This window comes from Pseudophryne corroboree, chromosome 10 (genome assembly GCF_028390025.1).
Source record: "Pseudophryne corroboree isolate aPseCor3 chromosome 10, aPseCor3.hap2, whole genome shotgun sequence".
Taxonomy (NCBI): domain Eukaryota; kingdom Metazoa; phylum Chordata; class Amphibia; order Anura; family Myobatrachidae; genus Pseudophryne; species Pseudophryne corroboree.
This window is the reverse complement of record NC_086453.1, coordinates 157,795,017-157,822,153: the sequence shown is the minus strand read 5'-3', so window position 1 is coordinate 157,822,153 and position 27,137 is coordinate 157,795,017. Positions and strand designations below refer to the sequence as shown.

The 27,137-nt window shown below is 47.2% G+C and overlaps 1 protein-coding gene across 1 annotated transcript in view; it reads right to left on the bottom strand.

Annotated features, from left to right (window-relative positions):
- GFY (golgi associated olfactory signaling regulator) overlaps positions 1 to 12,423 on the bottom strand; it is a 387,029-nt gene extending 374,606 nt beyond the window's left edge. The window contains exon 1 of the mRNA XM_063942895.1: positions 12,245 to 12,423. Coding sequence (XP_063798965.1) covers positions 12,245 to 12,377 — 133 coding nt within the window. The 5' untranslated portion in view covers positions 12,378 to 12,423. The remainder of the gene's footprint in view (positions 1 to 12,244) is intronic.
- Between the last annotated feature and the right edge of the window lie 14,714 nt (positions 12,424 to 27,137).

Genomic DNA, 27,137 nt, shown 5'->3' with positions numbered 1-27,137 from the left:
TATTTTTCCAGGCACTGCTCCTCAGCCCTGAAGACTGGCATCTGTTGTAAGAATCTCCCAATCTGATATCCAAAAGGGTCTCCCTTTGTCTAGATGGGATGTCTGCAGCCACCAGGCTAATGACGTTCTTACCTTTACTGGAAGTACCATCGTCTGTTTCTTTGTCTGATGTACTCCATTCCATCTGGCCAGAATCAGACGCTGCAGAGGCCTCGAGTGGAATTGTGCATACTCCACCATGTCGAATGTTGTCACCATCAACCCCATCACTCGCATTGCTGCATGAATGGATATCCTCTGACTGTGTAACAAGTCCTGAATCTTTGACTGTACCTTGGATATCTTGTTCCGAGGTAAAAATACTTTCTGCTGACCTGAATCCAGTACAGCCCCCAAGTGAGTCATCCGTTGTGACGGCACCAGAGATGATTTTGCCCAATTTATGAGCCACCTGTGCCTCTGCAGACATGTTATTGTCTGTTGGAGATGGAACAGGAGCAATTCCTGTGACTCTGCTAGGATTAAAAGGTCATCGAGGTATGGAAAAATTCTTATCCCGTTTGCATAGATAAGCTGCCATAACCATCATAATTTTGGTAAATACTCTGGGGGCTGTGGCTAACCCAAAGGGTAGGTCATGGAACTGGAAATGCTACTGGAGGATAGCGAACCGGAGATAACACTGATGGGACAGTGCTATAGGAACATGTAGCTAAGCATCTTGAATATCCAGGGATACCATATAATCCCCTGGCTCCATGGCCAAAACTATGGAGCGTAACATCTCCATGTGGAACTTCGGTACTCAAATATATTTGTTTAACATTTTGAGATTGAGAATGGGCCGAAATGACCCATTTGGATTCTGAACCAAAAATAGGTAAAAACCCTGTCCTCATTGTGCAGGGGGTACTGGAATGACTACTCCTGACTGAAACAATTTCTGAACTGCTTCTTGCAAAGCCCTGGCCTACGTCTTTACCCGAGACGGGCTGGTGCAGAAGAACCTTCGAGGAGGATGCTTCTTGAAGGGAAAAACATAACCTAGAGATACCGCTTTTTGCACCCAGGCATCTGTTGTAGACTGCCGCCAGATCTGTGCAAACTGAAGAAGTTGGCCCCCTACTCTGGGGTCTCCCAGGAGGCGGCCCACACCATCAGGCTGATGATTTATCTTCTGGTTTGGAAGCTGGCCCTCTGGTAGCCCAATGCTTTTTTGACTTACCAAACTTATTGTATTGGTTCTGCTTACGATCACTTTTTCCCTTTGCTTTTCCTTGAGACCGAAAGGGCCGGAAAACCAGACCCCTAGGTTTGGGGTTATATGTGGAAGGAAACTTGACATTCTTGGAGTCTGCTTCTGACTCCAGAATATCTGTCAATTCTTTACCAAATAGAATATTTCCCACAAAAGGCAAAGATTCCAAAACCTTCTTAGATTCTGAATCAGCTCTCCATGTACGTAACCAAACTGCCCTGCAAGCAGCTACTGTTGAAGATGATGCCCTAGAAGCAATAGTACCCATATCTTATGCAGCTTCTTCCAAAAATACTGCAGCCTGTTTAACATGGGCTATATAGGATTTTTGCTCTCTAGAAGCGGATGACAAATCTCCTTCCAATGCATCAGCCCAGGCAGCCACTACCTTTGCCATCCAATCTGAAGCCATGGTCGGCCTTATAACTGCTCCAGACAGGGAAAATATGGTTTTTAGAAAACCATCAACTCTCCTATCCGTGACATCATTTCAAGATGTTGACGGCAAAGGCAATATAGATTATTGCACTAATCGAATCACATGTGTATCTACTTTAGGAGCCACCTCCCTTTTTAAACAGTTCCCGGTTGGAAAAGGATAATTGGAATCCCATTTTTTTGGAATTCTATATTTTTTATTGGGTGTTGCCCAAGCCTCTTCCATGATTTACATCAGCTGGTCTGACCCTGGAAACTCAGTCTTAACTATTTTGGGACATTTAAACACAGGTGCCTTGGTTTTTAACATAGGCTCTGCTGATTCTTCTAAGGATAGAATGGCCTTCATTGCTCCAATTAATTCAGCTATATCTACAGAGCTGAGACCTTATTCCTCCTCTTCGTATGTAGAAGTAGAGTAAACTGAGCTTTCATCTTCCAATGAATCATCATGTGTAACCTGTGAAGATGAAGATCTACTTACCATTGGTTTATCAGCTTGTTTTATTTGAGAAGCTGCTGGGGAAATGATATACTGTAGGTAGGGAGCTGCATGTATGTATATATGTATGTATGTATGGGTAACCCATTCCTGGTACCGAAGTTGTAGGAATTATCCGTTTAGCTATACTGGACAAAGGGGGTCATTCAGAGTTGTTAGCTCGCTAGCAGTTTTTAGCAGCCATGCAAATGCATTGTCGCCGCCCACCAGGGAGTGTATTTTCGCTTTGCAGAAGTGTGAACGCCTGTGTAGCAGAGCGCCTGCAAAAACATTTTGTGCAAAACAAGACCAGCCCTGGACTTCATGTGCATTGATTCTAACGTTGGAGGGATGGCTTTTGACGTGCCTGCATTTTCCCTGGCATGCCTGCGTTTTTCCAAACACAGGCATGCCAGGGAAAATGGTCAGTTACCACCCAGAAACGCCCCCTTCCTGTCAATCTTCTTGTGGCCGACAGTGCAACTGAAAACGTCGCTAGAACCTGTGCAAAACCACAAAGCTCTTTCTACCCGTACTTTGCGCGTGCTTATTGAAGTGCATGCGCAGATTAGCCATTTTTTACACTGAACGCTACGCAGCGAAAAACAGTGGCTAGTGTTCAACTCAGAATGACCCCCAAAGTCTATACGGACATAGCCCAAGGTGGATCCATCTGCACCTGATCTTGTACAGGGATCTGCCTTGTGTTCTGCTGAAAAGCAAAACAATTTGCACATAAACCAGATCCTGAGAGGATAAATAAGATTTTAAACCTACCGGTATATCTTTATCTCCTAGTCCGTAGAGGATGCTGGGGACTCCGTAAGGACCATGGGGAATAGACGGGCTCCGCAGGAGACATGGGCACTAAAAAGAACTTTAGATATGGGTGTGCACTGGCTCCTCCCTCTATGCCCCTCCTCCAGACCTCAGTTACAGAAACTGTGCCCAGAGGAGACGGACAGTACGAGGAAAGGATTTTTGTTAATCTAAGGGCACGATTCATACCAGCTCACACCATCCACACCGTATAACCTGGAATATACGAACCAGTTAACAGTATGAAACAAAACAGCATCAGCCCAAGACTGATCAAAACTGTAACATAACCCTTATGTAAGCAAAAACTATATACAAGTCTTGCAGATGTAGTCCGCACTGGGACGGGCGCCCAGCATCCTCTACGGACTAGGAGAAAAAGATTTACCGGTAGGTTTAAAATCTTATTTTCTCTTACGTCCTAGAGGATGCTGGGGACTCCTTAAGGACCATGGGGATTATACCAAAGCTCCAAAACGGGCGGGAGAGTGCGGATGACTCTGCAGCACCGATTGAGCAAACACGAGGTCCTCATCAGCCAGGGTATCAAACTTGTAGAACTTTGCAAAGGTGTTTGAACCCGACCAAGTAGCAGCTCGGCACAGCTGTAATGCCGAGACACCTCGGGCAGCCGCCCAAGAAGAGCCCACCTTCCTAGTGGAATGGGCCATTACTGAATTTGGTAACGGCAATCCAGCCGTAGAATGAGCTTGCTGAATCGTGTTACAGATCCAGCGAGCAATAGTCTGTTTCGAAGCAGGAGCGCCAACCTTGTCGGCTGCATACAGGACAAACAGTGCCTCTGTTTTCCTAACCCGAGCCGTTCTGGCCACATAAATTTTCAATGCCCTGACCACATCAAGGGACTCGGAATCCTCCAAGTCCCGCATAGCCACAGGCACCACAATAGGTTGGTTCATATGAAAAGAGGAAACCACCTTGGGCAAAAATTGAGGACGAGTCCGCAACTACGCTCTACCCACATGGAAAATCAGATAGGGGCTTTTGTGAGATAAAGCCGCCAATTCCGACACTCGCCTTGCCGATGCCAAGGCCAACAACATGACCACTTTCCAAGTGAGGTACTTTAATTCCACCGTTTTAAGTGGTTCAAACCAGTGAGACTTAACGAACCGCAACACCACGTTAAGGTCCCAGGGCGCCACTGGAGGTACAAAAGGAGGCTGGATATGCAGCACTCCCTTCACAAAAGTCTGGACTTCTGGGAGAGAAGCCAATTCCTTCTGAAAGAAAATGGATAGGGCCGAAATCTGAACCTTAATGGAGCCTAATTTTAGGCCCAAATTCACTCCAGTCTGTAGGAAGTGAAGGAAACGGCCCAGATGGAATTCTTCCGGAGGAGCATTCCTGGACTCGCACCAAGATAAATACTACCGCCATATACGGTGATAATGTCCTAGCCTTTATCAGAGTAGAAATGACCTCATCCAGAATGCCCTTTTTCACTAGGATCCGGCGTTCAACCGCCATGCAGTCAAACGCAGCCGCGGTAAGTCTTGGAACAGACAGGGCCCCTGTTGTAACAGGTCCTGTCTGAGAGGAAGAGGCCATGGATCTTCTGTGAGCATTTACTGCAGATCCGGATACCAGGCCCTTCGCGGCCAATCTGGAACAATGAGAATGGTCTGTACTCCTCTTCGTCTTATGATTCTCAATATCTTGGAGATGAGAGTAAGGAGGAGGAAACACAGACTGACTGGAACACGCACGGTGTCACCAGGGCGTTTACTGCCACTGCCTGAGGGTCCCTTGACCTGGCGCAATACCTCGGTAGTTTCTTGTTGAGGCGTGACGCCATCATGTCTATCTGAGGCAGTCCCCACTGACTTGCAATCTCTGCGAAGACTTCTTGATGAAGTCCCCACTCTCCTGGATGTAGATCGTGTCTGCTGAGGAAGTCTGCTTCCCAGTTGTCCACTGCTGTCAGAGCGCTTACATAATTTTCCGCCCAGCGAAGAATCCTGGTGGCTTCTGCCATTGCCACTCTGCTCTTTGTGCCGCCTTGGCAGTTTACATGAGCCACTGCGGTGATGTTGTCTGACTGAATCAGAGCCGGTAGGTCGCGAAGCAAATTCTCCACTTGACGAAGGCCGTTGTATATTGCCCTCAACTCCAGTATGTTGATGTGAAGACAAGCCTCCTAGCTTGACCAGAGACCTTGGAAGTTTCTTCCCTGTGAGACTGCTCCCCAACCTCGGAGGCTCACGTCCGTGGTTACCAGAACCCAGTCCTGAATGCCGAACCTGCGACCCTCTAGAAGGTGAGCACTCTGCAGCCACCACAGGAGAGATACCCTGGCCCTGGGGGACAGGGTGATCATCTGATGAATCTGTAGATGTGACCCGGACCACTTGTCCAGAAGGTCCCATTGAAAAGTCCTCGCATGGAACCTGCCGAATGGAATGGCCATCTTTCCCAGAACTCGAGTGCAGTGATGCAGACACACTATTTTTGGCTTCAATAGGTCCCTGACCAAATTCATGAGTTCTTGGGCCTTTTCCATCGGAAGATAAACCCTTTTCTGGTCTGTATCCAGAATCATGCCTAAGAAAGGCAAACGAGTCGTTGGAACCAACTGTGACTTCGGGATATTGAGAATCCAGCCGTGCTGTTGCAACACCTTCAGGGAAAGTGATACTCTGTTCAGCAACTGCTCTCTTGATCTCACTTTTATTAGGAGATCGTCCAAGTACGGGATAACTGTGACACCCTGCTTGCGCAGGAGCACCATCATTTCCGCCATTACCTTGGAGAAAATCCTCGGGGCAGTGGAAAGCCCAAACAGTGTCTGAAAGTGGTAATGACAATCCTGTACAGCAAATCTCAGGAACGCCTGATGAGGCGGATATATGGGGACATGAAGGTATGCATCCTTTATGTCCAGGGACATCATATAATCCCCCCCTTCCAGGCTGGCGATGACCGCTTTTAGCAATTCCATCTTGAACTTGAACCGGTTTAAGGACTTTAAATTTAAAATGGGGTTGAGTAATACCCCATCCCCTGCTGAAGCAGGGGAACTTTGACCACCACTTGTTGAAGACACAATTTTTGAATTGCATTTAAAACTATCTCCCTCTCTGTGGGAGAAGCCGGTAGGTCTGATTTGAAAAACCGGCGAGGAGGCACCTCTTCGAATTCCAGCTTGTAACCCTGGGAAACAATTTTTATTGCCCAGGGATCCACCTGTGAGTGAACCCAGACGTGGCTGAAAAGTCGAAGACGTGCCCCCACGGGGGCAAACTCCCTCAGCGGAGCCCCAGCGTCATGCGGTGGATTTTGTAGAGGCCGGGGAGGACTTCAGCTCCTGGGAACTAGCTGTGGTTGGCAGCTTTTTCCCCCTGCCCTTACCTCTGGCAAGAAAGGAAGATCCCCGTACTCTCTTGGGTTTATGTGACCGAAAGGACTGCATCTGATAATGTGGCGTTTTCTTAGGCTGTGAGGAAGCATAAGGCAAAAAAGTTGATTTACCTGCCGTAGCTGTGGAAACTAGGTCCGTGAGACCTTCCCCAAACAATTTATCACCCTTGTAAGGTAAAACCTCCATATGCCTCTTCGAGTCGCATCACCCGTCCATTGTCAAGTCCATAGGGCTCATCTAGCCGAAATCGCCATAGCGTTGGCTCTGGAACCCAGTAGGCCAATGTCTCTGAGCATCTCTCATATATAGGACAGCATCTTTAATATGACCCAGGGTCAATAAAATGGTTTCCTTATCCAGCGTATCTATATCAGCAGATAAGGTATCTGTCCACGCTGCTACAGCGCTACAAACCCAAGCCGACGCTATCGCCGGTCTGAGTAAGGTACCACTATGTGTGTAAATTGACTTCAGGGTAGTCTCCTGCCTGCGATCAGCAGGATCCTTGAGGGTTGCCGTATCTTGAGATGGCAGCGCTACCTTTTTGGATAAGCGTGACAACGCTTTGTCCACCCTTGGGGAGGATTCCCACCGTATCCTGTCCTGAGCCGGGAAAGGATACGCCATAAGAATCCTTTTGGGAATCTGCAGTTTTTTGTCTGGAGATTCCCAAGCCTTTTCAAATAACTCATTCAGCTCATGAGATGGGGAAAGGTTACCTCAGGTTTCTTTTCCTTATACATGCGCACCCTCGTGTCAGGGACAGAGGGGTCATCTGTGATATGCAACACATCTTTTATTGCAATAATCATATAATGAATACTTTTAGCCAATTTTGGCTGCAACTTTGCATCATCGTAGTCGACACTGGAGTCAGAATCCGTGTCGGTATCAGTGTCTACTACTTGGGATAGTGGGCGCTTTTGAGACCCAGAAGGTCCCTGCGACATAGTGAAAGGCAGGGCTAGACTCCCTGTACATTCCCTGGACTCTGCTTTGTCCAACCTTTTGTGTAATAAATTCACATTTGCATTTAAAACATTCCACATATCCAACCAGTCAGGTGTCGGCGTTGCCGACGGACACCACACATTTGCTCCACCTCCTTCCTAGAAGAGCCTTCCGCTTCAGACATGCCGACACACGTACCGAACCCCACACACTCAGGGAATTTTCTATCTGGAGACAGCTCCCCCACAAGGCCCTTTGGAGAGACAGAGAGTGAGTATGCCAGCACACAGTGCCAATGACCATGGAAAAATACCCAGATAGCGCTTTTATTATATATGTATTCACTGCGCCAAATTATGTGCCCCCCCCTTCTTTAAAACCCTCTGTCAGTGTTCAGCAGGGGAGAGTCCGGGGAGCCAGCTTCTCAGCGGTGTGCTGTGGAGAAAATGGCGCTGGAGAGTGCTGAGGAATCAAGCTTCGCCCCCTCAGCGGCGGGCTTCGGTTCCGCTTGATTCCTTTTAAAAACTGGCGGGGGATCTCCAATATACAGTGCAGAGCCTATATATAAACTTTTTTTGCCAGTCCCAGAGGTTTAAATTGCTGCCCAGGGCGCCCCCCCCTGCACCCTTACAGTGCCTGCCGTGTGTTTTTTTGTGTGGGAGCAATGGCGCGCAGCATTACCGCAGCGCATTACCTCAGTGAAGATCTGAAGTCTTCTTATCTTCTCATACTCACCCGGATTCTATCTTCCGGCTCTGTGAGGAGGACGGTGGCGCGGCTCCGGGACGAACAGCTAGGAGAGACCTGCGTTCCGACTCCCTCTGGAGCTAATGGTATCCAGTAGCCTAAGAAGCAGAGCCTAGCATTTAAGAAGGTCTGCTTCTCTCTCCTCAGTCCCTTGATGCAGGGAGCCTGTTGCCAGCAGGCTCCCTGAAATTAAAAAACCTAACAAAAATAATTTATTTCAGGAAACTCAGGAGAGCTCCCCTGCAATGCACCCAGTCTCCTCTGGGCACAGTATCAAACTGAGGTCTGGAGGAGGGGCATAGAGGGAGGAGCCAGTGCACACCCATATCTAAAGTTCTTTTTAGTGCCCATGTCTCCTGCGGAGCCCGTCTATTCCCCATGGTCCTTACGGAGTCCTCAGCATACTCTAGGACGTAAGAGAAATACTGTTTTGCAAGACAAACATGATATGAGTGTTGGTGTAAGTGTACCTTTGTCACCTTTGCTGCTCTTAGACATGACAAATAATCAGCACTTTCACAGTGTACTACACAATTTGTGACTGAACATATAGTAAAGTCAGCAATCACACTAGCAATCAGCCACATGCTATATAGTAGTCATATGAGCACATCAACTACACTTTTTGTAGGGCAAACATTTACTGAATCCTGTGTAAATAGATCTAACGTATTCAGACGCAATGCAAAGAAAACCACAGTAAATGTACACAGACTCATACAATAGGCACTTAACTATTAATACTGAAAAAGTAGATAGAAATTTAGTGCTGTATAGCCCGTACTCAGTAGAGTGGGATACAGGGAGACTCACCTCGCTTCCAGTAATCATTCAATACGTTAGCGAACGCTAAGTGGATCCAGACGCTACTAGTGTTCACTGTCGCTCTAGGAACCTATAGTGAACACAGACGCACCGGTCACCCAGCCGCCTATACTGCGACAGAGTCTCCTCACGGTAATGTTCAGTGAACAGAGACGCAGTTGTCACACTGCCACTTATGCTGTGACTAGATCTTTTGTGGTAGCGCCCAGTGAACACAGACGCAGTGGCTTATGCTGCGACTGAGTCCCCTCAGGTAGCGTCTGAGACGGAAGCGAGGAATCAGATCATGGCGGGAGACTCGGCGGAAACTGGTCATGAACCGGGGGGGGGGGGGGGGGGAGCGACCAGTAGAGAGTCTGACATCAACCCTAGGGATCGTGGCCTCATGCTATTCCTGGTGCCTAAGGATGCTGGAGCATCCGTGGTTGCGGCGCATCAGCAGCTGTTTGGTAGTCTCCTCCCAATACATTGCGGCTGTGTCCATATTCCATCTACTAAACGGAACCGATTCCTTACCTTCTCTCCACGCTCTGACCACAGCCTGGTAACGTCTGCTGGACCTGCTAGTAGATCCGACACAGACACCCCCGAAACAGCAATGTACTCATGGGTAAGCGTTGTCGAGACCCGGCGGAGAGTTGTTGGAGCAACTCTTTCTAAGCATATAAGATGCCGTTTGGAAAGATCACTCAAAAAAACTAGTAAGACTATAAAAACAACATAAGAAAGCTTAGGGCTGCTAAAAAAACAAAACTGCAGCTCTCTGACCATGGTCTGGCTCCTGCTGCACCAAACAAAAAAACTATTTGCCTGAGGCAGTGGGCGGGATACATGGACGTGCCCATTGCATCCTGGGAGGCCAGAAAGCTTTTGATCGTTTGGTGCCAATCCGCTGTCACTCCATCATATCCCATTGTTATCCTGTGGATAACCTGTGGACCCTGCCAGAGAAAGATACAGTAAGGAGCTGGTTGGTACTTTATCTCTCTCCAAGTTTTAGTACATAGGCCCCTTAACTGAGGAGTGTCATAAGAAGTCATGAGCCTGCAGTAAAAGTTCCTTCATACAGTTCCTTCAAATCCCCAATACATACAGTGCATCCGGAAAGTATTCACATTGCTTAACTTTCTTCACATTTTGTAATGTTACAGCCTTATTCCAAACTGGAATAAATTCATTTTTTTCCCTCAAAATTGTACACACAATACCCCACAATGACAATGTGATAAATTTGCAAAAATCTGAAAAACTTTTATTAAAAATAAAAAACTAAGAAATCACATATACATAAGTATTCACAGCTTTTGATCAATACTTTGTTGATGCACCTTTGGCAGCAATTACAGCCTCAAGTCTTTTTGAATATGATGCCACAAGCTTGGCACACCTATCTTTGGCCAGTTTCGCCCATTCCTCTTTGCAGCACCTCTCAAGCTCCATCAGGTTGGATGGGAAGCGTCAGTGCACAGCCATCTTCAGATCTCTCCAAAGATGTTCAATTGGATTCAAATCTGGGCCACTCAAGGACATTCACAGAGTTGTCCTGAAGCCACTCCTTTGATATCTTGGCTGTGTGCTTAGGGTCGTTGTCCTGCTGAAAGATGAACAGTCACCCCAGTCTGAGGTCAAGAGCACTCTGGAGCAGGTTTTCATCCAGGATGTCTCTGTACATTGCTGCATTCATCTTTCACTCTATCATGACTAGTTTCCCAGTGTAAGTGGGTAACCCAGGTCAATCCCGTTTACAGTGATGTGAGATCTCATACCTCCCAACCGCAGCAATCTGCGGGCGGGTGGGAGGTTGGGGGACAGGGCGCACACTTCTGTCTGCCCTACTATGCAGATAGCAGTGATGCCAGGATGAAGGTGAATGGATGCTGCGCACGTGAGTGCGGCAGCATCCATTCACTACAGAGATGGAGGTTGTGCTTGTCACCAAGGCGGCCCGGTAGTCCTGATCAAAAGATTACCTAGTGATTGGAGATGTCATCTCTAAGCGCAGGGGCACTCTAAGAGAGGAGGAGGCCTGGGTGCAGCCTCCTCCGTTCGGGCCCCCTCCTCTCTGCCAACAGCGCTGAGAGTGCTCAGACTCTACTGCACATGCACAGATCTCTGTGAAAATGGTGCAGCGGCCATTTACCCAGTGATTTTTGTACTGCGCATGTGCAGAACTCCGTGAAAATGGCGCTGCGCCATTTTCACTGAGTTTTAACACTGACGCAGACGTTGGCAACGGACTCCGGAGGGGGTGAGTATTTAGAAAATGGGTGTAGCGTGTGCGGTGGGGGCCCCCTCTGGACTCAAGGGCCCATGTGCACCGCACACACTGCACCCATTATAGATACGCCAGTGTCTAAGCACCAGCCTTAAAACACACTACACCGTTGTGCAGTGAAAATGGGGTAAATCCGTGTTCCGTATCAGGGATTTTTGTGTAAAAGGGGTATTACAGGAATTTTGTTTTTTTAGACACACAGAACATATATTCATATAAACATATACTGTAGTACAGTGGTTCCGAAACCATGTGCCTAGGCACCCCGGGGTACCATGAGGCCCTACAGGGGTGCCTCAAGTTGGCAGCCCAGGTTAAAACATGTGGACATTATCAGAATCACAACTCTGTACACCACCAAATAACTAACCCGTAATAGACTTGATTTTAATTTTTTTTCATATTTGTCCATAAAAAATAAAAAAATAGATAAAAACAATTATCCTAGGGGTGCTGTAACAAAGATGGTGATACTCTAGGGAGCAGTGATTGAAGAAAGTTTGGGAACGGGATGCAATTATGTGACCAGCAGTCAGGAGACCACCGATCACAATACCTCCCCCTACATCCCACTCCCTCACAATCCCGACTGGGCCTATTCCCACAAGGGACTTGTTGCGTTGGCCAGCATACTGGTGCCGGTATGCTGACCACCGGTCATGCATACCACACCCTTTGGGTACCACTGCTATAGTACCATTTTACATCCCTCAGCTTTCAAGCATTTCCAAACACAAATGACCAGAGTCTGTATTAGGGATAGTTCAGTAGTACATCTTCATTCTTTTTACTAAACCAAACACAGAATTTAAACTGCCAACCACAAACTGACTGACCTAAAAGGAAAACCAACTCCTGCAAACATACAGTATACAATATCTTGTTCATTAAATGACATGAATAAATGAAACACTATAAAAATAAGTGTAGTAAAACTATCTGCAATTCTTGTGAGTCCAGAGTTTCATTAATCTCTTATTTCTTTGCTCTGAGCCTCTTTACATTGAAACACAGACATACTGTATTAGTTAATCACACAAAACGCCTGTACATAAAAGAACCACTTACCAGTCAGATATAAAGGCTGTAACTGACAATTACATCTTGTAGCATATAAAATATGCATTAAACTTATCCAAAGTAACAGTTTCATTTCCTCAGAATAACAGCACAGCCAAACAGATTTACTAAGACCACGCATGTATTTAGACACTGCAGCTGTTAAATTACTAATTGGAAACTTATGGTCACAAGGGAGACATGATACTAAACAACGTGTCTCCAGCTCTACATGAATAACAAAGTATTTGCTTAAACATGAACACTTATCATGGCCTATGCAGATAACTCTAACAAAATGGCTTCTGTAATAGCACCAATGCAATCAAACACAATTTGGTCTCTTGTAGTAGATTTTTTTTTAAAGTCACACTCCCAGCACACCTGAGTCAGAGGAGTTTCAATTGTATTTAAATAATTGCCAAGCTAATATACATATGTAAGTTCATAGGGCTCAAGTCATACTTGAAATTATAAAATGTGTGTGGGTGGGGGGAATTAAATGTAATAATAGTAGTTGTCATGTTTAGGCAATTGGATTACATTTTGCTGTTGAGAAGGTGCATTGTGAGTGGAATTAGCTGGGAGCTTTGTAAAGAAGGAGTGTTCATGATGTAGCACTATCATATCTGTCCAGGCACAATGGAGTGAATGGGGAATATTTTCTCCTACAACAGGGGGGCAATTGAGCTAGAATACTTGCATGTAAGATTTTACTGTAAAGGGGGTTACTCATGGAGCGATCGCTGCTTAAAATCTAAGCAATTTGACTAGATTGCTTAGATTTTAAGCCTGATCACTCTTGTGTGTCGCTCTGATCGCTCAGCACACATCTCTCCCGCATCGGCCAGTGAGTACTGGCCTTTAGTGTTTGATAATCCCTGTGTAACAGGCGAAGAGTCTTCCTAATACACTTTAGTGTGTCAACACCAGGGGAGAAGTAGGAAGGAAAGATATTTATTTATTAAGTTATTTATATAGCACAAGCAGGGCCGGCAACAGAAATTTTGGGGCCCGGTACACTGACATCTCTGCGCCCCCCCCCCCCCCCCTAGCCCAAACCCCCTCTTGCCCCCTGACTCAAGCACATCCCTCCCTGCATGTGCCAATAAATGTATTCATGAGTCTGATCTCATCTGATATGCACATGCATGCATGCAGATGCATCCATATGTACAGAATGCAGATGCATGCTAGAGATGAGCGGGTTCGGTTTCTCTGAATCCGAACCCGCCAGAACTTCATGTTTTTTTTCACGGGTCCGAGCGACTCGGATCTTCCCGCCTTGCTCGGTTAACCCGAGCGCGCCCGAACGTCATCATGACGCTGTCGGATTCTCGCGAGGCTCGGATTCTATCGCGAGACTCGGATTCTATATAAGGAGCCGCGCGTCGCCGCCATTTTCACACGTGCATTGAGATTGATAGGGAGAGGACGTGGCTGGCGTCCTCTCCATTTAGATTATAAGAGACTGAGAGAGATTTACTGGAGCTGACTAGGAGGAGTACTGTTACTGTAGAAGTGTAGAGACTGAGTGGAGAGAGTTTACTAGTGAGGACAGTGCAGTTTACTTTATAATCCGTTCTCTGCCTGAAAAAAGCGATACACAGCACACAGTGACTCAGTCACATACCATATCTGTGTGCACTGCTCAGGCTCAGGCCAGTGTGCTGCATCATCTATTATCTATATATAATATTATATATATCTGTCTGACTGCTCAGCTCACACAGCTTATAATTGTGGGGGAGACTGGGGAGCACTACTGCAGTGCCAGTTATAGGTTATAGCAGGAGCCAGGAGTACATAATATATTATATAGTGAGTGACCACCAGACACACAGTGCAGTTTATTTAATATATCCGTTCTCTGCCTGAAAAAAGCGATACACACAGTGACTCAGTCAGTCACATACCATATCTGTGTGCACTGCTCAGGCTCAGGCCAGTGTGCTGCATCATCTATTATCTATATATAATATTATATATATCTGTCTGACTGCTCAGCTCACACAGCTTATAATTGTGGGGGAGACTGGGGAGCACTACTGCAGTGCCAGTTATAGGTTATAGCAGGAGCCAGGAGTACATAATATATTATATAGTGAGTGACCACCAGACACACAGTGCAGTTTATTTAATATATCCGTTCTCTGCCTGAAAAAAGCGATACACACAGTGACTCAGTCAGTCACATACCATATCTGTGTGCACTGCTCAGGCTCAGGCCAGTGTGCTGCATCATCTATTATCTATATATAATATTATATATATCTGTCTGACTGCTCAGCTCACACAGCTTATAATTGTGGGGGAGACTGGGGAGCACTACTGCAGTGCCAGTTATAGGTTATAGCAGGAGCCAGGAGTACATAATATATTATATAGTGAGTGACCACCAGACACACAGTGCAGTTTATTTAATATATCCGTTCTCTGCCTGAAAAAAGCGATACACACAGTGACTCAGTCAGTCACATACCATATCTGTGTGCACTGCTCAGGCTCAGGCCAGTGTGCTGCATCATCTATATATATTATATATCTGTCTGACTGCTCAGCTCACACAGCTTATAATTGTGGGGGAGACTGGGGAGCACTACTGCAGTGCCAGTTATAGGTTATAGCAGGAGCCAGTAGTACATATTATATTAAAATTAAACAGTGCACACTTTTGCTGCAGGAGTGCCACTGCCAGTGTGACTGACCAGTGACCTGACCACACTGACCACCAGTATAGTTAGTAGTATACTTATATTGTGATTGCCTGAAAAAGTTAAACACTCGTCGTGTGACTTCACTTGTGTGTTTTTTTTTTTTTTATTCTATAAAAATAAAACTCATTCTGCTGACAGACAGTGTCCAGCAGGTCCGTCATTATATAATATATAATATATACCTGTCCGGCTGCAGTAGTGATATATATATATTTTTTATATCATTTATCATCCAGTCGCAGCAGACACAGTACGGTAGTTCACGGCTGTGGCTACCTCTGTGTCTCTGCACTCGGCAGGCAGTCCGTCCATAATTGTAATACCACCTAACCGTGGATTTTTTTCATTCTTCTTTATACATACATAGTTACATAGACATCTTCTCTTTATCAACCAGTCTATATTAGCTGCAGACACAGTACAGTACGGTAGTTCACGGCTGTGGCTACCTCTGTGTCTGCACTCGGCAGGCAGTCCGTCCATAATTGTATACCACCTAACCGTGGTTTTTTTTCATTCTTCTTTATACATACATAGTTACATAGACATCTTCTCTTTATCAACCAGTCTATATTAGCTGCAGACACAGTACAGTACGGTAGTTCACGGCTGTGGCTACCTCTGTGTCTGCACTCGGCAGGCAGTCCGTCCATAATTGTATACCACCTAACCGTGGTTTTTTTTCATTCTTCTTTATACATACATAGTTACATAGACATCTTCTCTTTATCAACCAGTCTATATTAGCTGCAGACACAGTACAGTACGGTAGTTCACGGCTGTGGCTACCTCTGTGTCTGCACTCGGCAGGCAGTCCGTCCATAATTGTATACCACCTAACCGTGGATTTTTTTCAGTCTTCTTTATACATACATAGTTACATAGACATCTTCTCTTTATCAACCAGTCTATATTAGCTGCAGACACAGTACAGTACGGTAGTTCACGGCTGTGGCTACCTCTGTGTCTGCACTCGGCAGGCAGTCCGTCCATAATTGTATACCACCTAACCGTGGATTTTTTTCAGTCTTCTTTATACATACATAGTTACATAGACATCTTCTCTTTATCAACCAGTCTATATTAGCTGCAGACACAGTACAGTACGGTAGTTCACGGCTGTGGCTACCTCTGTGTCTGCAGTCGGCAGGCAGTCCATAATTGTATACTAGTATCCATCTCCATTGTTTACCTGAGGTGCCTTTTAGTTGTGCCTATTAAAATATGGAGAACAAAAATGTTGAGGTTCCAAAATTAGGGAAAGATCAAGATCCACTTCCACCTCGTGCTGAAGCTGCTGCCACTAGTCATGGCCGAGACGATGAAATGCCAGCAACGTCGTCTGCCAAGGCCGATGCCCAATGTCATAGTACAGAGCATGTCAAATCCAAAACACCAAATATCAGAAAAAAAAGGACTCCAAAACCTAAAATAAAATTGTCGGAGGAGAAGCGTAAACTTGCCAATATGCCATTTACCACACGGAGTGGCAAGGAACGGCTGAGGCCCTGGCCTATGTTCATGGCTAGTGGTTCAGCTTCACATGAGGATGGAAGCACTCAGCCTCTCGCTAGAAAAATGAAAAGACTCAAGCTGGCAAAAGCAGCACAGCAAAGAACTGTGCATTCTTCGAAATCCCAAATCCACAAGGAGAGTCCAATTGTGTCGGTTGCGATGCCTGACCTTCCCAACACTGGACGTGAAGAGCATGCGCCTTCCACCATTTGCACGCCCCCTGCAAGTGCTGGAAGGAGCACCCGCAGTCCAGTTCCTGATAGTCAGATTGAAGATGTCAGTGTTGAAGTACACCAGGATGAGGAGGATATGGGTGTTGCTGGCGCTGGGGAGGAAATTGACCAGGAGGATTCTGATGGTGAGGTGGTTTGTTTAAGTCAGGCACCCGGGGAGACACCTGTTGTTCGTGGGAGGAATATGGCCGTTGACATGCCAGGTGAAAATACCAAAAAAATCAGCTCTTCGGTGTGGAGGTATTTCACCAGAAATGCGGACAACAGGTGTCAAGCCGTGTGTTCCCTTTGTCAAGCTGTAATAAGTAGGGGTAAGGACGTTAACCACCTCGGAACATCCTCCCTTATACGTCACCTGCAGCGCATTCATAATAAGTCAGTGACAAGTTCAAAAACTTTGGGTGACAGCGGAAGCAGTCCACTGACCAGTAAATCCCTTCCTCTTGTAACCAAGCTCACGCAAACCACCCCACCAACTCCCTCAGTGTCAATTTCCTCCTTCCCCAGGAATGCCAATAGTCCTGCAGGCCATGTCACTGGCAATTCTGACGAGTCCTCTCCTGCCTGGGATTCCTCCGATGCATCCTTGCGTGTAACGCCTACTGCTGCTGGCGCTGCTGTTGTTGCCGCTGGGAGTCGATGGTCATCCCAGAGGGGAAGTCGTAAGCCCACTTGTACTACTTCCAGTAAGCAATTGACTGTTCAACAGTCCTTTGCGAGGAAGATGAAATATCACAGCAGTCATCCTACTGCAAAGCGGATAACTGAGGCCTTGACAACTATGTTGGTGTTAGACGTGCGTCCGGTATCCGCCGTTAGTTCACAGGGAACTAGACAATTTATTGAGGCAGTGTGCCCCCGTTACCAAATACCATCTAGGTTCCACTTCTCTAGGCAGGCGATACCGAGAATGTACACGGACGTCAGAAAAAGACTCACCAGTGTCCTAAAAAATGCAGTTGTACCCAATGTCCACTTAACCACGGACATGTGGACAAGTGGAGCAGGGCAGGGTCAGGACTATATGACTGTGACAGCCCACTGGGTAGATGTATGGACTCCCGCCGCAAGAACAGCAGCGGCGGCACCAGTAGCAGCATCTCGCAAACGCCAACTCTTTCCTAGGCAGGCTACGCTTTGTATCACCGCTTTCCAGAATACGCACACAGCTGAAAACCTCTTACGGCAACTGAGGAAGATCATCGCGGAATGGCTTACCCCAATTGGACTCTCCTGTGGATTTGTGGCATCGGACAACGCCAGCAATATTGTGTGTGCATTAAATATGGGCAAATTCCAGCACGTCCCATGTTTTGCACATACCTTGAATTTGGTGGTGCAGAATTTTTTAAAAAACGACAGGGGCGTGCAAGAGATGCTGTCGGTGGCAAGAAGAATTGCGGGACACTTTCGGCGTACAGGCACCACGTACAGAAGACTGGAGCACCACCAAAAACTACTGAACCTGCCCTGCCATCATCTGAAGCAAGAAGTGGTAACGAGGTGGAATTCAACCCTCTATATGCTTCAGAGGTTGGAGGAGCAGCAAAAGGCCATTCAAGCCTATACAATTGAGCACGATATAGGAGGTGGAATGCACCTGTCTCAAGTGCAGTGGAGAATGATTTCAACGTTGTGCAAGGTTCTGATGCCCTTTGAACTTGCCACACGTGAAGTCAGTTCAGACACTGCCAGCCTGAGTCAGGTCATTCCCCTCATCAGGCTTTTGCAGAAGAAGCTGGAGGCATTGAAGAAGGAGCTAAAAGGGAGCGATTCCGCTAGGCATGTGGGACTTGTGGATGCAGCCCTTAATTCGCTTAACAAGGATTCACGGGTGGTCAATCTGTTGAAATCAGAGCACTACATTTTGGCCACCGTGCTCGATCCTAGATTTAAAGCCTACCTTGGATCTCTCTTTCCGGCAGACACAAGTCTGCTGGGGTTGAAAGACCTGCTGGTGACAAAATTGTCAAGTCAAGTGGAACGCGACCTGTCAACATCTCCTCCTTCACATTCTCCCGCAACTGGGGGTGCGAGGAAAAGGCTCAGAATTCCGAGCCCACCCGCTGGCGGTGATGCAGGGCAGTCTGGAGCGACTGCTGATGCTGACATCTGGTCCGGACTGAAGGACCTGACAACGATTACGGACATGTCGTCTACTGTCACTGCATATGATTCTCTCAACATTGATAGAATGGTGGAGGATTATATGAGTGACCGCATCCAAGTAGGCACGTCACACAGTCCGTACTTATACTGGCAGGAAAAAGAGGCAATTTGGAGGCCCTTGCACAAACTGGCTTTATTCTACCTAAGTTGCCCTCCCACAAGTGTGTACTCCGAAAGAGTGTTTAGTGCCGCCGCTCACCTTGTCAGCAATCGGCGTACGAGGTTACATCCAGAAAATGTGGAGAAGATGATGTTCATTAAAATGAATTATAATCAATTCCTCCGCGGAGACATTGACCAGCAGCAATTGCCTCCACAAAGTACACAGGGAGCTGAGATGGTGGATTCCAGTGGGGACGAATTGATAATCTGTGAGGAGGGGGATGTACACGGTGATATATCGGAGGGTGAAGATGAGGTGGACATCTTGCCTCTGTAGAGCCAGTTTGTGCAAGGAGAGATTAATTGCTTCTTTTTTGGGGGGGGTCCAAACCAACCCGTCATATCAGTCACAGTCGTGTGGCAGACCCTGTCACTGAAATGATGGGTTGGTTAAAGTGTGCATGTCCTGTTTTGTTTATACAACATAAGGGTGGGTGGGAGGGCCCAAGGACAGTTCCATCTTGCACCTCTTTTTTCTTTTCTTTTTCTTTGCATCATGTGCTGATTGGGGAGGGTTTTTTGGAAGGGACATCCTGCGTGACACTGCAGTGCCACTCCTAGATGGGCCCGGTGTTTGTGTCGGCCTCTAGGGTCGCTAATCTTACTCACACAGTCAGCTACCTCATTGCGCCTCTTTTTTTCTTTGCGTCATGTGCTGTTTGGGGAGGGTTTTTTGGAAGGGACATCCTGCGTGACACTGCAGTGCCACTCCTAGATGGGCCCGGTGTTTGTGTCGGCCACTAGGGTCGCTAATCTTACTCACACAGCTACCTCATTGCGCCTCTTTTTTTCTTTGCGTCATGTGCTGTTTGGGGAGGGTTTTTTGGAAGGGCCATCCTGCGTGACACTGCAGTGCCACTCCTAGATGGGCCCGGTGTTTGTGTCGGCCACTAGGGTCGCTAATCTTACTCACACAGCTACCTCATTGCGCCTCTTTTTTTCTTTGCGTCATGTGCTGTTTGGGGAGGGTTTTTTGGAAGGGACATCCTGCGTGACACTGCAGTGCCACTCCTAGATGGGCCCGGTGTTTGTGTCGGCCACTAGGGTCGCTTATCTTACTCACACAGCGACCTCGGTGCAAATTTTAGGACTAAAAATAATATTGTGAGGTGTGAGGTATTCAGAATAGACTGAAAATGAGTGTAAATTATGGTTTTTGAGGTTAATAATACTTTGGGATCAAAATGACCCCCAAATTCTATGATTTAAGCTGTTTTTTAGTGTTTTTTGAAAAAAACACCCGAATCCAAAACACACCCGAATCCGACAAAAAAAATTCGGTGAGGTTTTGCCAAAACGCGTTCGAACCCAAAACACGGCCGCGGAACCGAACCCAAAACCAAAACACAAAACCCGAAAAATTTCAGGCGCTCATCTCTAATGCATGCATGATGTGCATAATGTGCCTGCCTGCATCCCGCCCCAAACCAATCCTAAAGCCCTAAACCAAACCCAAATCCTATTCCCTATACATGTATTGTATGAATTGAGAAAAGCCTTACCAGCAGGCTGCCTGCAGCAGCAACACAGTCACACTCACAGCCGCCCGCCGGCGCCGCGGCGCTAATTGACCAGGCTCGCCTCCCCAATTCCTATAGCACTCTCTGTCTGTCCCGGCCGTGCCGCTCCTGCTTTGCGCTCCGTCCAGCTCCTCACTCACACAGAAATCAGGGAGGCCGCGTGCGGTGAGGACTCTGGAGGGGCGGTCCGGATGGCAGGATGACAGGTGACCTGGGGGCTGGGGGCACTGAGGGGTGAACACAGGACTCCGGAAGGAGGGGGCGCGCACGCTGAAAAAAAAATCAACCACACAGCGGGCGGCTGCCGCGATGCCAGGAACAAATATATTATTGTTTACAGTTGTGATGAAATGCAGCCGCCGCTGCCCGCACCTTGGGGCCCCTAACGACGATGGGGCCCGGGCCGGGTGTCCCCTTTGACCCCCCCTGTCGCCGGGCCTGAGCACAAGCATATTCCATTCAAGTGTTTTGGTTCAGATAGGTTTTGGTTTGGTTAAAATTAGAGATGAGCGCCTGAAATTTTTCGGGTTTTGTGTTTTGGTTTTGGGTTCGGTTCCGCGGCCGTGTTTTGGGTTCGAACGCGTTTTGGCAAAACCTCACCGAATTTTTTTTGTCGGATTCGGGTGTGTTTTGGATTCGGGTGTTTTTTTCCAAAAACACTAAAAAACAGCTTAAATCATAGAATTTGGGGGTCATTTTGATCCCAAAGTATTATTAACCTCAAAAACCATAATTTACACTCATTTTCAGTCTATTCTGAATACCTCACACCTCACAATATTATTTTTAGTCCTAAAATTTGCACCGAGGTCGCTGTGTGAGTAAGATAAGCGACCCTAGTGGCCGACACAAACACCGGGCCCATCTAGGAGTGGCACTGCAGTGTCACGCAGGATGTCCCTTCCAAAAAACCCTCCCCAAACAGCACATGACGCAAAGAAAAAAAGAGGCGCAATGAGGTAGCTGTGTGAGTAAGATTAGCGACCCTAGTGGCCGACACAAACACCGGGCCCATCTAGGAGTGGCACTGCAGTGTCACGCAGGATGTCCCTTCCAAAAAACCCTCCCCAAACAGCACATGACGCAAAGAAAAAAAGAGGCGCAATGAGGTAGCTGTGTGAGTAAGATTAGCGACCCTAGTGGCCGACACAAACACCGGGCCCATCTAGGAGTGGCACTGCAGTGTCACGCAGGATGGCCCTTCCAAAAAACCCTCCCCAAACAGCACATGACGCAAAGAAAAAAAGAGGCGCAATGAGGTAGCTGTGTGAGTAAGATTAGCGACCCTAGTGGCCGACACAAACACCGGGCACATCTAGGAGTGGCACTGCAGTGTCACGCAGGATGTCCCTTCCAAAAAACCCTCCCCAAACAGCACATGACGCAAAGAAAAAAAGAGGCGCAATGAGGTAGCTGTGTGAGTAAGATTAGCGACCCTAGTGGCCGACACAAACACCGGGCCCATCTAGGAGTGGCACTGCAGTGTCACGCAGGATGGCCCTTCCAAAAAACCCTCCCCAAACAGCACATGACGCAAAGAAAAAAAGAGGCGCAATGAGGTAGCTGTGTGAGTAAGATTAGCGACCCTAGTGGCCGACACAAACACCGGGCACATCTAGGAGTGGCACTGCAGTGTCACGCAGGATGTCCCTTCCAAAAAACCCTCCCCAAACAGCACATGACGCAAAGAAAAAAAGAGGCGCAATGAGGTAGCTGACTGTGTGAGTAAGATTAGCGACCCTAGTGGCCGACACAAACACCGGGCCCATCTAGGAGTGGCACTGCAGTGTCACGCAGGATGTCCCTTCCAAAAAACCCTCCCCAATCAGCACATGATGCAAAGAAAAAGAAAAGAAAAAAGAGGTGCAAGATGGAATTGTCCTTGGGCCCTCCCACCCACCCTTATGTTGTATAAACAAAACAGGACATGCACACTTTAACCAACCCATCATTTCAGTGACAGGGTCTGCCACACGACTGTGACTGATATGACGGGTTGGTTTGGACCCCCCCCAAAAAAGAAGCAATTAATCTCTCCTTGCACAAACTGGCTCTACAGAGGCAAGATGTCCACCTCATCTTCACCCTCCGATATATCACCGTGTACATCCCCCTCCTCACAGATTATCAATTCGTCCCCACTGGAATCCACCATCTCAGCTCCCTGTGTACTTTGTGGAGGCAATTGCTGCTGGTCAATGTCTCCGCGGAGGAATTGATTATAATTCATTTTAATGAACATCATCTTCTCCACATTTTCTGGATGTAACCTCGTACGCCGATTGCTGACAAGGTGAGCGGCGGCACTAAACACTCTTTCGGAGTACACACTTGTGGGAGGGCAACTTAGGTAGAATAAAGCCAGTTTGTGCAAGGGCCTCCAAATTGCCTCTTTTTCCTGCCAGTATAAGTACGGACTGTGTGACGTGCCTACTTGGATGCGGTCACTCATATAATCCTCCACCATTCTATCAATGTTGAGAGAATCATATGCAGTGACAGTAGACGACATGTCCGTAATCGTTGTCAGGTCCTTCAGTCCGGACCAGATGTCAGCATCAGCAGTCGCTCCAGACTGCCCTGCATCACCGCCAGCGGGTGGGCTCGGAATTCTGAGCCTTTTCCTCGCACCCCCAGTTGCGGGAGAATGTGAAGGAGGAGATGTTGACAGGTCGCGTTCCGCTTGACTTGACAATTTTGTCACCAGCAGGTCTTTCAACCCCAGCAGACCTGTGTCTGCCGGAAAGAGAGATCCAAGGTAGGCTTTAAATCTAGGATCGAGCACGGTGGCCAAAATGTAGTGCTCTGATTTCAACAGATTGACCACCCGTGAATCCTTGTTAAGCGAATTAAGGGCTGCATCCACAAGTCCCACATGCCTAGCGGAATCGCTCCCTTTTAGCTCCTTCTTCAATGCCTCCAGCTTCTTCTGCAAAAGCCTGATGAGGGGAATGACCTGACTCAGGCTGGCAGTGTCTGAACTGACTTCACGTGTGGCAAGTTCAAAGGGCATCAGAACCTTGCACAACGTTGAAATCATTCTCCACTGCACTTGAGACAGGTGCATTCCATCTCCTATATCGTGCTCAATTGTATAGGCTTGAATGGCCTTTTGCTGCTCCTCCAACCTCTGAAGCATATAGAGGGTTGAATTCCACCTCGTTACCACTTCTTGCTTCAGATGATGGCAGGGCAGGTTCAGTAGTTTTTGGTGGTGCTACAGTCTTCTGTACGTGGTGCCTGTACACCGAAAGTGTCCCGCAATTTTTCTGGCCACCGACAGCATCTCTTGCACGCCCCTGTCGTTTTTTAAAAAATTCTGCACCACCAAATTCAAGGTATGTGCAAAACATGGGACGTGCTGGAATTTGCCCATATTTAATGCACACACAATATTGCTGGCGTTGTCCGATGCCACAAATCCACAGGAGAGTCCAATTGGGGTAAGCCATTCCGCGATGATCTTCCTCAGTTGCCGTAAGAGGTTTTCAGCTGTGTGCGTATTCTGGAAAGCGGTGATACAAAGCGTAGCCTGCCTAGGAAAGAGTTGGCGTTTGCGAGATGCTGCTACTGGTGCCGCCGCTGCTGTTCTTGCGGCGGGAGTCCATACATCTACCCAGTGGGCTGTCACAGTCATATAGTCCTGACCCTGCCCTGCTCCACTTGTCCACATGTCCGTGGTTAAGTGGACATTGGGTACAACTGCATTTTTTAGGACACTGGTGAGTCTTTTTCTGACGTCCGTGTACATTCTCGGTATCGCCTGCCTAGAGAAGTGGAACCTAGATGGTATTTGGTAACGGGGGCACACTGCCTCAATAAATTGTCTAGTTCCCTGTGAACTAACGGCGGATACCGGACGCACGTCTAACACCAACATAGTTGTCAAGGACTCAGTTATCCGCTTTGCAGTAGGATGACTGCTGTGATATTTCATCTTCCTCGCAAAGGACTGTTGAACAGTCAATTGCTTACTGGAAGTAGTACAAGTGGGCTTACGACTTCCCCTCTGGGATGACCATCGACTCCCAGCGGCAACAACAGCAGCGCCAGCAGCAGTAGGCGTTACACGCAAGGATGCATCGGAGGAATCCCAGGCAGGAGAGGACTCGTCAGAATTGCCAGTGACATGGCCTGCAGGACTATTGGCATTCCTGGGGAAGGAGGAAATTGACACTGAGGGAGTTGGTGGGGTGGTTTGCGTGAGCTTGGTTACAAGAGGAAGGGATTTACTGGTCAGTGGACTGCTTCCGCTGTCACCCAAAGTTTTTGAACTTGTCACTGACTTATTATGAATGCGCTGCAGGTGACGTATAAGGGAGGATGTTCCGAGGTGGTTAACGTCCTTACCCCTACTTATTACAGCTTGACAAAGGGAACACACGGCTTGACACCTGTTGTCCGCATTTCTGGTGAAATACCTCCACACCGAAGAGCTGATTTTTTTTGTATTTTCACCTGGCATGTCAACGGCCATATTCCTCCCACGGACAACAGGTGTCTCCCCGGGTGCCTGACTTAAACAAACCACCTCACCATCAGAATCCTCCTGGTCAATTTCCTCCCCAGCGCCAGCAACACCCATATCCTCCTCATCCTGGTGTACTTCAACACTGACATCTTCAATCTGACTATCAGGAACTGGACTGCGGGTGCTCCTTCCAGCACTTGCAGGGGGCGTGCAAATGGTGGAAGGCGCATGCTCTTCACGTCCAGTGTTGGGAAGGTCAGGCATCGCAACCGACACAATTGGACTCTCCTTGTGGATTTGGGATTTCAAAGAACGCACAGTTCTTTGCGGTGCTTTTGCCAGCTTGAGTCTTTTCAGTTTTCTAGCGAGAGGCTGAGTGCTTCCATCCTCATGTGAAGCTGAACCACTAGCCATGAACATAGGCCAGGGCCTCAGCCGTTCCTTGCCACTCCGTGTGGTAAATGGCATATTGGCAAGTTTACGCTTCTCCTCCGACAATTTTATTTTAGGTTTTGGAGTCCTTTTTTTACTGATATTTGGTGTTTTGGTTTTGACATGCTCTGTACTATGCCATTGGGCATCGGCCTTGGCAGACGACGTTGCTGGCATTTCATCGTCTCGGCCATGACTAGTGGCAGCAGCTTCAGCACGAGGTGGAAGTGGATCTTGATCTTTCCCTAATTTTGGAACCTCAACATTTTTGTTCTCCATATTTTAATAGGCACAACTAAAAGGCACCTCAGGTAAACAATGGAGATGGATGGATTGGATACTAGTATACAATTATGGACGGGCTGCCGAGTGCCGACACAGAGGTAGCCACAGCCGTGAACTACCGCACTGTACTGTGTCTGCTGCTAATATATAGACTGGTTGATAAAGAGATAGTATACTCGTAACTAGTATGTATGTATAAAGAAAGAAAAAAAAACCACGGTTAGGTGGTATATACAATTATGGACGGGCTGCCGAGTGCCGACACAGAGGTAGCCACAGCCGTGAACTACCGCACTGTACTGTGTCTGCTGCTAATATATAGACTGGTTGATAAAGAGATAGTATACTCGTAACTAGTATGTATGTATAAAGAAAGAAAAAAAAACCACGGTTAGGTGGTATATACAATTATGGACGGGCTGCCGAGTGCCGACACAGAGGTAGCCACAGCCGTGAACTACCGCACTGTACTGTGTCTGCTGCTAATATATAGACTGGTTGATAAAGAGATAGTATACTCGTAACTAGTATGTATGTATAAAGAAAGAAAAAAAAACCACGGTTAGGTGGTATATACAATTATGGACGGGCTGCCGAGTGCCGACACAGAGGTAGCCACAGCCGTGAACTACCGCACTGTACTGTGTCTGCTGCTAATATATAGACTGGTTGATAAAGAGATAGTATACTCGTAACTAGTATGTATGTATAAAGAAAGAAAAAAAAACCACGGTTAGGTGGTATATACAATTATGGACGGGCTGCCGAGTGCCGACACAGAGGTAGCCACAGCCGTGAACTACCGCACTGTACTGTGTCTGCTGCTAATATATAGACTGGTTGATAAAGAGATAGTATACTCGTAACTAGTATGTATGTATAAAGAAAGAAAAAAAAACCACGGTTAGGTGGTATATACAATTATGGACGGGCTGCCGAGTGCCGACACAGAGGTAGCCACAGCCGTGAACTACCGCACTGTACTGTGTCTGCTGCTAATATATAGACTGGTTGATAAAGAGATAGTATACTCGTAACTAGTATGTATGTATAAAGAAAGAAAAAAAAACCACGGTTAGGTGGTATATACAATTATGGACGGGCTGCCGAGTGCCGACACAGAGGTAGCCACAGCCGTGAACTACCGCACTGTACTGTGTCTGCTGCTAATATATAGACTGGTTGATAAAGAGATAGTATACTCGTAACTAGTATGTATGTATAAAGAAAGAAAAAAAAACCACGGTTAGGTGGTATATACAATTATGGACGGGCTGCCGAGTGCCGACACAGAGGTAGCCACAGCCGTGAACTACCGCACTGTACTGTGTCTGCTGCTAATATATAGACTGGTTGATAAAGAGATAGTATACTCGTAACTAGTATGTATGTATAAAG